Genomic DNA, 13,765 nt, shown 5'->3' with positions numbered 1-13,765 from the left:
AATTTCTGGTAGAATTCTGCATTTAAACCATCTGGGCTTGAGATTTTTTATGATAATTTTGATGACTGCTTATATTTCACTATGTGCTACAGGTCTATATATATATATTGCTTATCTGTTATGGATTTAAGTTGGGTATGTGATATTTATCCAGAAAAATGTCCCTTTCCTTTAAATTTTGCAATTTTGTGGAGTACAGGTTTTCAGTGTGTGACCTGATTATTCTTTGGATGTCCTCAATCTCTGTTGCTATGCCCCCCTTTACTTTTCTGATTCTGTTAATTTGCATCTTTTCTCTCTGGGTTTTGGTTACTTTGAATAAAGATTTGTCTATCTGGTTGATTTTATTGAAGAACCAACTCTGTGTTTTATTGATTTTTGTATTGTTTTCTTTGTTTCTACTTCATTGATTTCAGCCCTCAATTTGATTATTTCCTGGCATCTACTCCTTCTGAGTGAGTCTGCTTCATTTTGTTCTAGAGCTTTCAGTTGTAGTGTTAGGTCACTGTTGTGATTCTACTCCAGTTTCTCTATGCAGACACTTAGTGCTCTGAAGTTTCCTCTTGGCACTGTTTTGAAACTGTCCCATACCTTGTTGTATGTTGTGCCTTCCTTTTCATTGAAATCTAGGAAGCCACTAATTTCTTTCTTCCTTTCTTCCTTGACCCAGGGGTGACATACTTGAGTATTGTTAATTTTCCATGAGTTTGTAGGCTTTCCAAAATTCGTGTTGTTTCATTCTAACTTTAAAGCATGGTGATCTTATAATATAATCAATGTTTTTCTAATTTTTTATTTGTTGCTACGGATGTGGATGATATTAGAGCAGGTTCCACAGGTGTTGATCCGAAGGTATTTTTTGTGTATTTGTGTTTAGATGGCATGTTCTATAGATGCCTCTTAAACACAATTGAAACATAACTTCTGTTAGTTCATTTATTTGTCTGTTAAGTTTCTGCCTGGCAATCCTATCCAGTGGTGATAGTTGGCTGTTTAAATCTTCTATTATAAGTGTGTGGGCTTTTATGTGTGACTTAAGTTTTAGTACTGTGTCTTTTACAAATGTGGGTGCCTTCATATTTGGAGAATAAAGGTTCAGAATTTAGAATTAGGCTTGATGAGTTTTCCTTGTGATTAGTATCTTTTTTATTATTTTTATTTTGAAGTCTAATTAGTTAGATATTCAGATAGCTACATCAGTTTTTTTCTTAGGTTCATTTGATTGGAAAATATTTTCCACACCCTTCACTCTGGAGTATGTCTGTCTTTGAAGATGATGTGAGATTTTTGTATGCAGCAGAATGATGGATTCTGTATTCATATCCATTCTGTTAGTCTGTGTCTTTTTATAGGCTAATAGAGACCATTGATCTTAAGAGTGGCAGACACCCACAGCTAAACACTGAAATGAACTCCTGGAACCCAGATGCAGAGAGGGAGGTGTGATGATCAAAGGGGTCAAGATCAGACTGGTGAAACCCACAAAGACAGATGACCTGAACCAGGGGGAGCTCTTGAACTCCAGACTGATGCCTGAGAGGTCAGCATAGGACTGATTCAGACCCACTGAATGTAGGTGTCAGTGAGGAGGCCTAGGCAATATATGGGGCCTTGTGTAGTAGACCAGTATTTATCCCTGGCATATGAATGGACTTTGGGTGCCTATATCACATGGGGGTATGCTCTCTCAGCCTGGACATAAAGGAGATGACCTAGGCCCTGCCTTGAATGAAATGACAGACTCTGTATATCCCCCGTGGAGGGCCTCATCTTCTCTAGGGTGAAGAATGGGGATTATGTGTGGGGCTGGAGGGCTTGGTATGGGTGCAGGGAAGGATGGGAAGGTGAAGGACCAGTATTTATCCCTGGCATATGAATGGAATTTGGGTGCCCGTCCCACATAGGGGTAAGCTCTCTCAGCCCGGACACATAGGAGATGACCTAGGCCCTGCCCTGTATGAAATGACATATTCTGGAGATCCCCCATGAAAGGCCTCACCTTCTCTTGGGAGAAGAATGGGGATTATGTGAGGGGCTGGATGGGTTGCTGTGTATGCAGAGGAGGATGAAAGGGTGAGGAAGAAGGGAGTGACATGTGAAATAAGCTTTTTTTCTAATTTAAATTAAAGTATTAAGTAAAGAGTATTAATGACCATTAATTGTTGATTCCTATTAAGTTTGGATTTGTTTTTGGTGGTAGTTATGTATGTGTGTTTCTCTTTTGTTGTGTTTCTGTTGATGTGGGATTATCTCTTGTTTGTTTTTTCTTGAGTGCTGCTATCTTTCTTGTGTTGGAGTTTTTCTTCCAGTTCCTTATGTAGGGCTGTATTTGTGGATATGTACTGTTTTAGTCTGGTTTTGTGATGGAATATCTTGTTTTTTCCATCTATAGTGATTGAAAAGCTTTGCTAGTTATAGTAGTCTGGGTTGGCATTCCTGGTCTCTCAGTGTCTGTAGAACATCTATCTAGGATCTTCAGGCTTTCAGAGTTTCCCTTGAGAAATCAGGTGTAATTCTGATATGTCTGCCTTTATATGTTCCTTATCATTTTTCCTTTACATCTCTTATTCCTTCTTTTTTCTCTATGTTTAGTGTTTTGATAATTATGTGGCAGAGGGACTTTTTAATGGCTCAGACTATTTGGTGTTCTATAAGCTTGTAATATCATAGGCATGTCCTTCTTCAGATTGGAAAGTTTCCTTCTATGATGTTGTTGGATATGTTTTCTGTGCCTTAGAGCTGGACTTCTCCATTCTCTTCTATACCTATTTTTCTTATGTTTGTTCTTTTCACAGTGTCTCATATGTTCTGGGTATTTTGTGTTAAATACTTCCTTTGGTCAATGAATCTATTTTCTCTAGTGTATGTTCAATATCTGTGATCCTCCCTTCCACTTTGTATTCTCCTGGTTATGTTTGCACCTGTCATTCTTCTTCATTTTCTCATATTTTCTATTTCTAGCTTTCCCACAGTTTGTGTTTTCTACTTTAAGCCCTTGGGGTGGATACCCATTCATTAACATTTTTTCTTATAGAGTCATGTAAGGAAGCTGAAGGCAGTAATGGGATCAAGGAATTAGTCCTCATCTTTGATTACTAATCCATCCTAGTAAAAAGGCTACTTCAACAGCAACAGATAGGCTGCCAATATTTTTGTTTGTTGACCTCAGTGAGTCCATTGCTAAAGTATTAAAAGTGTGTCTTTCTAAATTTTCAATTGTTCCCCCCAAGATGTTCTATCTCAAAGATATTAACAAAAACATGTTAGCCTATCCTTGAGTCCTTATTTAAAGCTTTGTTTCAGCTATGGTGGACATTGAAACCTGTGAACACATCTCCCAACATTAAGATCAAGAGAATTTGAGCTAGCCTAGCCTCTGGAACTCAACTTTTTAAAAATATGGATCCTCGAGATAAAACAAATGTCCCAACTCTTTCATAATTTCTCATTGGTGTTTTCTATCCTCTGCAGTCTCTGCTTTATCAGGGGTGGGGTCAAGACTTTTTCTTGCCTTTACCTGTATTAATTTTACCACTAAAGTCATCGCTATCTTAATTCCTTAGTACACTTGTTAAAAACCCTTAATCATCAAAATTGTACTAACACTATTATTGTATAAAATCATTACTTCAATTAAAAAGTACAGCTTAAGAGGCAGTCATCTTCATAATATTCCACATGTAAAACTGCCCAGTAGAATGGAATATTTCCATGAGATAATCATATTACATTTAAGGCAGTGGAGATCCTCTTACACCTATTAACACTGTGTCACTTACCAGAGAAAAACAACCATGGTAGACATGTAAATGCATAGTAGTAGTAAGAGATATTCTGGAGTTGTACTCTTTGGCGCCTTGTCTTTCTGAGATTCATCTGTCAGTGTTTGCTTCATGTTATTCCAGGCTCAGGAAACCCCAAACAGACCTCCACAAGGAACTGACTCTCATGCAAAAATAAAGGTTTCTTTATTGTTCAAGTTGGCAGGGACTTCTATGCTGGGAGGAGACAGAGGTCCCTAACAATATCTGAGGGAGGATTTTATATATCAAGACCACAAGACTGAGAGTCACAATATTACAAGGTTTCCATGGTTACTCAAGGTTGTTACAAAGTATAAAGTAATGCAAAGACTATTTTAGCAAGATACATTTGAGCAATATAGGCCAGGGACATGGGATCTGGGGTGGGGGGGATGGGGTCATGAGTTTGCCAATTATGCCCTGGGCCAGGGGATTTTTACAACCGACAATTAGTGGTTATCTGGTTTTCTCTAGGACAAAGGAATGTTGACACATAGTAGGGAAGATAACTCCCTTTCTCTGAGAGCTGGACTTAGGCTGCTACTCATGTACTCCCGGTAAGGGGGTCAAATTCTTTCCATCATCAGAAGTTCCCTTTTTCTCTGTGTCTGTTCAGGTTTTTAGACTTTTATTAATTATAATTTTGGTCTCTCACTTCCTAGTGAGCTAACTCCAGAAGCTCACTTGTGATGTGCTGCTCCTCTGACATGGCCAACAGCAATATACAATGCATCCTTGATCTTCTCACCATAGGGAAACCTGGAAGTGGAGCCCCAAGCCCAGACCATGAAACTGGATGCAGAACATTTGTGAGGCAAATCATGAATGAATACCACATATTTGGTCACAAAACATATTATTCAGATTATGTGGGAGATCTTGAATTTTTCTTTTCCCTTTCTGTTTTCTCACTCAATTGCAGTAGTGGGAACAGAGTTCAGGCTGTGCCTGCAGAGAAATTCATACCTGGACAGTTTATTGGATATTTGCAAGCACAGAATTGCCTTCTGTACATGAAGATCCCTAATTTCATTGCTTTTGGAAGGAAAACAGAGATATATTAACATCATGGAATAATTTAGGCAGCATTACAATAGTTGCAACCACTGTTGATGCTTAATTTCCAGTCCTGCTCAAATTTACAGACTTGCTTAACAACGCCCAGTCATGGGTTACCAAAACCTTAAGAGTCTAATTTCTAAAATTTTCGCTCAGGTTTCAAAACATAAGAACTGCAAATAAGCAAAGGCACTAAAATCTGAGGGAAAAAGGAATTGACTTACACATGATTGTAAGTCTTTCTGTCTTTCTGTCTTTTTGTTCTGTTCCTCTGTTTGTTTAATGTCTCTGTTTCACTTTGTCTGTCTCTCTATCTCTCTGCTTCTTTGTCTCTCCCCAGTTTTGGGGGTACATATACATTTGGAACAGTAATGTTTTACAAACACAATATGAGGCTTGAGTGTCTCAGGGTCAGCATGGCAGATAAGGTTTACACACAGAACAATAAACTAAAGCTGCTAAGAGAGTCTTTTACCATCAGTTACTTAGGGCTGTTGGTCAAAGAGAGGGTCTGAATTTAATGTGCACAAAAGGCAACACCTGGGGCCTTCCAGTGCTCTGACCTCTGTGGTACAACATGCCTCTTAGAAAGTTTACTCTTCAATGAGGATGAGCAAATGGGCAGATTACCTTTGTCTTTATCTTCTCAGGGGAAAAGGGGGAGCAGTACATCTCTGAGCTTAAATCTTGGGTCAATAAGACAAGAAGTTTGAGAATCTTTTAGAATAGTGTTAGTTTAGGTTACCACTTGTCTGTCTGACAGTGAAGTAAAAACTGGACATGCTTAATTTTTCTATCCATCTAGGCAGATATGAATCAACAACTTTGGGTGCCTCATAATTCTACATCCTAGGATTTCTGAGAATTTCATATATGGGATGCTTTTGCCTGGGCCCTAAACACTGGCCAACTGCCTGTCAATAGTGATAGTTGCAGGAAGACATATCTCTGCAATTGCATTGGACAGCGGAATAAGGACATGCAAGTGAGAAACATGTCTAACACATAGCTAAGGAATGTAATCAGTAAACTAGGACCTGTTAATGGAGAACAGGTATTTATTCACAGCTGTATGTTATCAGTAATCAGTAAAACTCAAAGTGCATGGGAGGAATTTGTTCCCAGTAAATGATCAGATAGTGCTAAACTGTGGGAAGTAAACCCCAAGTTTGTTACAAATGGAATGAGCATCAGGAAATATCTATAGCAAGAAACAGCCAATTCATTCATGATCTTATAACGCCAAGTACATTCAGCCGGTGTTGTCATCCATCACTGGAATTCTCTCTTTTTTTTTTTTTGGTTTTACTAGACAGGGTTTATCTGTATTGTTTTGGAGGCTATCGGTCCAGCCCCATCACCAGAATTCTTAATTCTTCTGAGTTATCTCACAATAGATGGCTGTATAATTACTATGTGATTTTGCAGCTTGTACGAATGGGTGAGTCTATAATCAATAATGGACAAAAGAATATTTGAATTTATCATTACACACAAGTCACCATTTTAAATTGCCTTCACCTACAGCAGGGAATATGATTCTTGAGAACAGATTTGTTATTACTGATGAGGATGAAGGGGCAAAATGTGGGGAAGCACGTGTCTAGGAATGTAAATATGTTGATTATCCACAGCTTTGGATTGTCAAATAATATGGTGTAGATAACTAATATGAAGGACATTGAGTATGAGAAGACAAAGGTGCACACAAGGATCAAGATGGTTTTTGTGGCTCTGTCTTCAGGGGAGACTCTGAAGGAATGCTGGGCATGGATGTATTGTAGCTGACTCTTGTGCCTGTAGAGGATGCTCACCATGAAGACACTGGCCCAGACCATGAAACCCAAATACAGACCATCAGTGAAACAAAGCAATAACAGATTTAGTACATTTACAGTGTTGCCAAAAAGAAATGCTGAGCAGTACCCCAACTTGATTATCTTAGTAAAATTATTTTTATTACGAGGACCAATCACATCTATAGCTGCTTTGCTGTTTAAAAGCAGATGCACAAGCCAGCTGAGTGAGCAGGACTGAACCATGTACTTCGAGACTGAGTGTTTAAGCTTCATGCACCTTGAGTTGCTGGGGCTGATTGTGATTGCCTGGAAGCAACTCAAGAGGCAGGTGCAGTGCAGGGAAATGCCCCGGGACACTCGATTACTGTAGAGAGTAATTTTACATAAAATGTCATCCAGGAGATAGCGCAAGCCCAGCTGTGCCAGTATGTGAGGAATTACTCTTGAGATAATAACCAAAGAATTGGATAGAGTCAGATGCCTTAAAATCTGGTCTTTTGGCATCAGATTTTTCTCAGTGAATATAGACATGACATAAGAAAGAAGAATTGACCAATTGCCAAGAATTCCTGCAGCTGTTTGAGAGAAGAACAAAATCCCCATTATCAAGTTCTCAGGAACCATGCTTTTTACCTGAAACAGACAAATTTATACTCACCAATATACTCATGATTAATACATTTAAATGTGTATTAATTTTTTAGTAGCTCATATTGTATCACTATCTCACCATCTTTTCTTAATCTGTTTTCCCCATGAACAAATTTCCTGAACGATTTCTTTACATTGTTGTATATTTATCCTGAGATTCATCACAGTATTGATGGATAAATAATTAACTTTAATAATGTAGACCTTTAAGTAGCCTTAACTTTTCTAATTTCTTATAAATACAAACATATAGTATATATAGTTTGATATATTGTCTTTGCATGTCTCCTCCTTGAAGACTGTTTTCTGAAGAGATACATATGCATCTATCACAATGTCAATTAGATTGCAACAGTCTAGATACTGCTCAATAGATCAATGGATACTGAAAATGTGGTACATCAGTCCTGGAGTGGTGACTTATCAGTTAAATGTTTGTTCATGCCATTTCTATGTCATTAGAGCAACAGACACCAACTGACTTGAGGGGATCAGCCCATCCGGAAAAAAAAAACCAAACCTGAATCTTGGAAACACAAAACCCTGCAATACTTGGCATTAGAATATTTTTTGCATTTTTACCTCTGCTATTTTTCTCTTGTATCTAAAATGGTGTGAATGAGTGTGGGGAGATCTGTATTGCTGTTAATCCAGTGTGATTATCTCTTATAAACAGTCCATTCTACTGGGCATTTTTATGTGTGGATTATTATGAAGATGATTTCCTCCTAAGCTGTACTGTTTAAATGAAGCAATGATTTTACACAATAATAGTGGTAGTTCAATTAGAATTTTAAATAATAGTGTTATTTATACATTAATTGTGTTAGTTTTAATAATTTTTATTAAATATAGTAATTATGATAGAGGTTAGTTAAATGGAAAAACTGGCATAGGCAATAACTAGGTCACTTGGTTTCTATTGCAGAGCCTTATAGATTCTGGCTTAGGTTAATGATTTAGAAAACAATTGAGTTCCAGAAGCCCAAATAGCTTAAATTATAATAATGTTAAATATAATTATGGGAGATGTGTTCATTGGGTTTGGAGTGCATCATAGCTGAAACAATGTCTTAAAATGACTTCAGGTTAGGTGAAGATGTCTTGATATGTTTGAGGTTAAAAAAAAAAACCAAGAGGACAAAGTAAAGTTGTATAAATGCACATAGCTGAGATATAAATTCATTAAAGTTAGGGATCAAAAGGAAAGCAGCCCAATTATTAGCTGACATACCTTCCTTGCTATGATGGGTTGTTGACAAAAGGTGATGATTAATTCCTTATGTCCATTTCTATCCTCAGCTTCCTGATGTAGAAACCTGTTGATGAGCGGGTATGCATCCTGAGGTTTAAAGTAGAGCTGACTGATTCTTTTGCATATATAGAAGTTTATATTTGTGATTCTTCTAAGATTTCTTATAAGATAACCTTTTCAGATAAATAGTAAAGTAATGAATTCTTTCTTTGTAACCATGGTATGCAGCCTTCCTATAGAAGAACGGGTTGATTAAACTACCTTACTTGCTTACACTGTGTTAATGTCTAACAAGTTTCTTGGACATGGATTTATGTGGGTTTTGGGACAATTTGTTTTTCACCTGAAATATGTAAAATGTTAGTCATGCAAAGAATATGGAAAGCATGCTGTATTTTTGTCTGTATCCACTATAATCACTCATTTGAAAAACCTAATGTAACCACATCACAACTTTTATGTTGCCTGAAAGATTTTGGTAGCTGTAAAGGAGAAATAAAGTCAGAATACAGAAGATGAAAACCACCAAGAGAGTATATGTCTGTGCTTTTCCTTACCCTTTCCGACAAAAAAAAAGTGTGTCGATGTCACGGATCCCCTTCAAGACTGGCGCTGCCTGAGGCTGGTCCTCATGTCGGTGATTGCTGCTCTTGTGAAGGACACAGGTTTGGTTCGCAGCAGCCACACGGAGCTTACAGCTGTCTGGAACTTCAATTCTGGGGGATTCTATGCCCTCTTCTCGCCTCTGAGGGCCTGAAGCATGCACGTGGTTCACAGACACACATTCTAGCAAAAAATCTTAAAGCACACAAAATAAAACAAATAAAGCTCTGAAAGAAGAAAATGTAGTACATTCATAGAACAGAATTTTATTCACCTGTATGTAGAAATGATATTATGAAATTTGTCAGGGCCATGAGAGTTACTGCAGGTGGCAACTAAGTTCAAGATGTCAACACAGCAGAGGCATGGTTACCTGCTGGGGGATTGATCCTGTCTAGACAAGGTCTGAAGGACCATTGACTCTGAAATCTGTTGCTCACTTTTGCTGAAGTAGCTTGATGTCTCCTTATAGCTTCATTATAGTGTGTAATCTTATGAGATGTGTATATTTAATGTCATGATTACATCTCAATCTTCTGGGTGCAATTTACTGTGTGCTTGTATGTTGGATCACGTCCCCTCACTCTGTGGGACCTCCAGTGAGAAATTTAGTCACACAGTCAATAACCTTGGTTCCCACAACCTAATCTCTGCTTCATTCCCTGAGATAATTAACTTCTATTTGGAAGGAGATTTGGTCAGGGGATCCATCCCTTATGTGTCACTTTCTGGAGCTTCAAGATGGGAATGGTACACCCCAGCTTGTTTAATTCTTATTCTGTTCTAATGACCCAGAAAACTGCAAGTCCAGTAGCCTTTGATCACCAGAGAGAATTGCCTTTGTTTATGTAGATAAGCTAGAAACTTTAGAGCCTGAGAGGTACAATAAAGAAACTGATGCAGAAAAGTATATTGTGGAGAGTTCATTTCACCCTCAGAACCTTTTAAGGTCTGCATTGACTGTAAGCCTTCTTGTGAACTTTGAGGGGACAGTGAGGCTGGTACTCAGAGGTCCTCCATAGAAATTTGTAAAGAAATTATTGGATCTGGAATTTATATTATACAATGTGACCCCTATCCAGGAAAACAAATACTGCATGATCTCTCTCATTTTCTTGTCTTAGCTTTTAATATATTACATAAATATGTTAATTGTATACATAATATAAATATTATATGCAAATATAATGTGTTGTATATGTTATATTATATAAGTAAATCTACAATAATAAACATTCAATATATAATATGATATCTTAAATATGCAATGCTTATATATAGTATGTGTATTAGAGTGTATATGAATGTATGTATATTGTATGCATATTTGTGAGAGTGTAAATGCAGGGCTTGAAACTGGAAATATAATCTCAGAAGAGGGAAAAGAGGTGTTGCAGACATGGGGGTGGTCCAACAGAACACACATGCAAAGTCCAAGCAGCAAAGCAGTTGTTGAAGGTAAACAGAACAAGAGGGAAGTACAGACAGGGAGAGGTGAACCATCAGAACTCATTACAATCTTTCAAACAGAACTAACTACAGTCTTTCAAATCCATACTGGTTAGTACATGAAGGGAGCTTTCTCTGCTGCATCAGTGGAGTGCCTCAGTGGTGACCAAATGAAAATGATATAGGCTTATGGCAGTTAGTAGTAAATGATTGAGAGATCACAGCAATCAACTAGTTTTCATCCTGTTGGTAAAAAACTGTAAAGATCAGGCTTCATCTTAGAATGTTATTACTGTGTGTGTAGTATGAAACTCTTAGTAATAGCACCACTTGAGAGGAGATTTTCTTTTGAGATTGACTGAAATCCTGTGTTATGGCAATGACGATAGGCGTGGAAAATTCCAAGCATACTCCTCTACCCTTTTCAAAATTAAGGAATACCACTGTTCATCCACAGTTCCTGCTGGTGTGTCTCACACATGACAAGTGAGCACATATATTTGTGCAAACCTAGGTGGAATTTTTACTGGAAGAAGAAATCAATAAGACCAAATGTCTGTCTTATCCCAAGCTACTTAATGCATCAAGAAACATACCATGTTCCAGCATGTGGTTTACCGTTTGTGAGAGTGAAAAAAACTGAATCTCATAAAAATGCTTAATTACATTATTTTAGGGGCTACAGCCTTTTATGTTTATATTGTATTAATATAATAAGGGTGAAAAATATTTTGCTTCCCATAGGTCTCATATGTTTCCCAGGAGACACACAATATGACGTTTATAAGGAAGTTGGGTACACCCAGCCAGCAAACATTAACCATATTCCAGACAGTGTCATCAATGCCAAATGTCTGAATGAATGCAGATCCTTCAACATACAGAATTATGACAATCACAGACTGGTGCACATTATAATGTTAATGTTTCCACATTGTGAAGAAACAGCATGAAATGTTAGCAAGACAGGTCTAACACCATTTAAAGAGAAAGAATCAGTAACTACTACAAATGTTAGGATTTGAAACTGTATCAATGCTGGCACAACTCTGTCTTTGAGGAGCCAGCTAAAAAATACAACAGAGAAAGAGGGGAATAAAGGGGTGGAGGGAGACGGCCACATCAAGAGTGTGAGAGTCCGTTTCTGTCCAGGTAACATCTTTGAAAGGCCAACCCAAGACCATCTCCCTAATCAACTAAGGAACATCTCTGACCTGAACCAGCAGGTGTTGTTCCTTGACTGGGTCCTGAGGAGGAAAGTCCAGGGGAACAGACACAAAGAAGATAGAACAGGTTGGCTTAGGAGGTATTGTGCAAGCTACGTCATGTGCCAAGCAAGCTTATTGAAAAGTTCAGCACCTTATATGCTAATTTCAGAGATGAGATGAAGTCAGCAGAAAACTGATCAAACAGAGTTGTACAAGGGGATGACAGAATATTTCAAAGGCATCACCTATCATGAAGAAGATGCCAGTATAGGAAGGTGTTTCTGATGGTCCCAGTATAAGAAGACATCCCTGGCGCTTCTTACTCTATCTTTGTTCTACTCACAGAAGTTTATATTGCCACACATTTGCTCAATAGAACTTCTGTGGTAAAGAACTGTTGTAAGGTAGCAAGAGTGCAATCAAATACATTGTGTAGAACAGGAGTGACTTAACACAAACACCAGTATGAAATTAAACAAGGAGAAGAGAATAATATGTTACAATGGTTCACGGGTAAAAACTGTCAGGCTATTGAACAATGTTGGAAAATAAGGTAAGGAAGTAGATACTGTATTCAAACAAGACAGCTCCAATGAGTCAGATTTTGTGGTAAATACCATTTCTTTTCGTGTTCAGTCATTTCACCAGTCTGTAACAATAAGAAATTATTTCAAAAGAAAGAGAAATGGAACATTTAAAGAGAAAATTTTTAAAAAATCTAGAAACCAAACAGATTGCCTCAAACTTTTGCAAAAGTAACTGGAAGACTTCTCTTTTGCTATACTATTTTACACTGGAATTCTGAGTGAGTCTGTAAAGGGAAGGAACAGTCAATCACACTGTGTTTTGACATACATACCTGCCTGCGATTTTTAGGATAAGTAAACTTCTGATTTAAAGTATTTCATTTATTTATGGGAAAGATATCACTTTTAATAAGTCATTTAGACATACATACCTGCCTGTGATTTTAGGATAAGTAAGCTTCTGGTTTAAAGTATTTCATTTATTTATGGGAAAGATATCACTTTTAATAAGTCATTTAGACATACATACCTGCCTGTGATTTTAGGATAAGTAAGCTTCTGGTTTAAAGTATTTCATTTATTTATGGGAAAGATATCACTTTTAATAAGTCATTTTGACATACATACCTGCCTGTGACTTTCAGATAAGTAAACTTTGGGGACTGGACACATTGGGTCAATAGTTAAGAGCACTTGCTGATCTTACAGAGGATCTGGGTTCTTCTTGTAACACCACATAGGGTGACTCACAACTCCAGGAACTCTAGATCCAGGAAAAATGTGATACCTCTGAGTTCTGCTGACTCCCACAATACACATGTGCACAAGCCCAAAAAGGCATGCACACACACACACACACACACACACACACACACATATATATATATATGTGTTATATATACACAATTTAAAATAAAAAACTTATAAGAAGGATTAATAGATGTTAGTCAAGAGGACAGATGGAAAAGAGCAAAATTCAAGTTCCGAAATAGATGATAGAGGGTGGAGGCCAGGATAAGATGGATGGCAAAAGATAATTTATTTCAAGTGTCAGCACCTGGGTTCAGATCACACAGTCTGCATGATATTGTGGGGGATTGTTGCCTACCAGCTTAGGAAAAAAAAGCCAAACAAGCTCAAGATTCAGACAGATACGTTGTTTGAAGACATAATGCAGAGAGGGATACAGAATGACATCTAACAACACCTTTGGCCAGGATGTATGCACATACACATATACCAAATGTATACATTGTATTTTCTCTCTCATCTTTCTATTTATCATCTATCATATACCTATCTATCTATTTATCTATCATTTATCTGTCTGGATATTTCATTTGCATGTATATTTATATTATATTTAGAAACGAGTGGTGTTTATGTGTCACAAAATAGGAAGGGACCCCTT

The 13,765-nt window shown here is 37.4% G+C and overlaps 1 protein-coding gene across 1 annotated transcript; it reads right to left on the bottom strand.

The window, feature by feature from the left end:
• Positions 1 to 6,379: 6,379 nt before the first annotated feature.
• On the bottom strand, positions 6,380 to 7,285 carry LOC121135446 (vomeronasal type-1 receptor 2-like). Its single transcript, XM_040734225.1, has one exon. The coding sequence runs from the start codon at positions 7,283 to 7,285 to the stop codon at positions 6,380 to 6,382; it is 906 nt and encodes a 301-aa protein (XP_040590159.1).
• Positions 7,286 to 13,765: the final 6,480 nt, after the last annotated feature.

Source organism: Mesocricetus auratus, unplaced genomic scaffold (genome assembly GCF_017639785.1).
Source record: "Mesocricetus auratus isolate SY011 unplaced genomic scaffold, BCM_Maur_2.0 Super-Scaffold_100038, whole genome shotgun sequence".
NCBI classification, from domain to species: Eukaryota; Metazoa; Chordata; class Mammalia; order Rodentia; family Cricetidae; genus Mesocricetus; species Mesocricetus auratus.
The sequence above is the reverse complement of the archived record's forward strand: the minus strand, read 5'-3'. Positions and strand labels throughout refer to the sequence as shown.

Excerpts from the sequence above, each read along its gene's own strand:
- LOC121135446 (XM_040734225.1), bottom strand. The coding sequence starts at position 7,285 with ATGGTTCCTGAGAACTTGATAATGGGGATTTTGTTCTTCTCTCAAACA.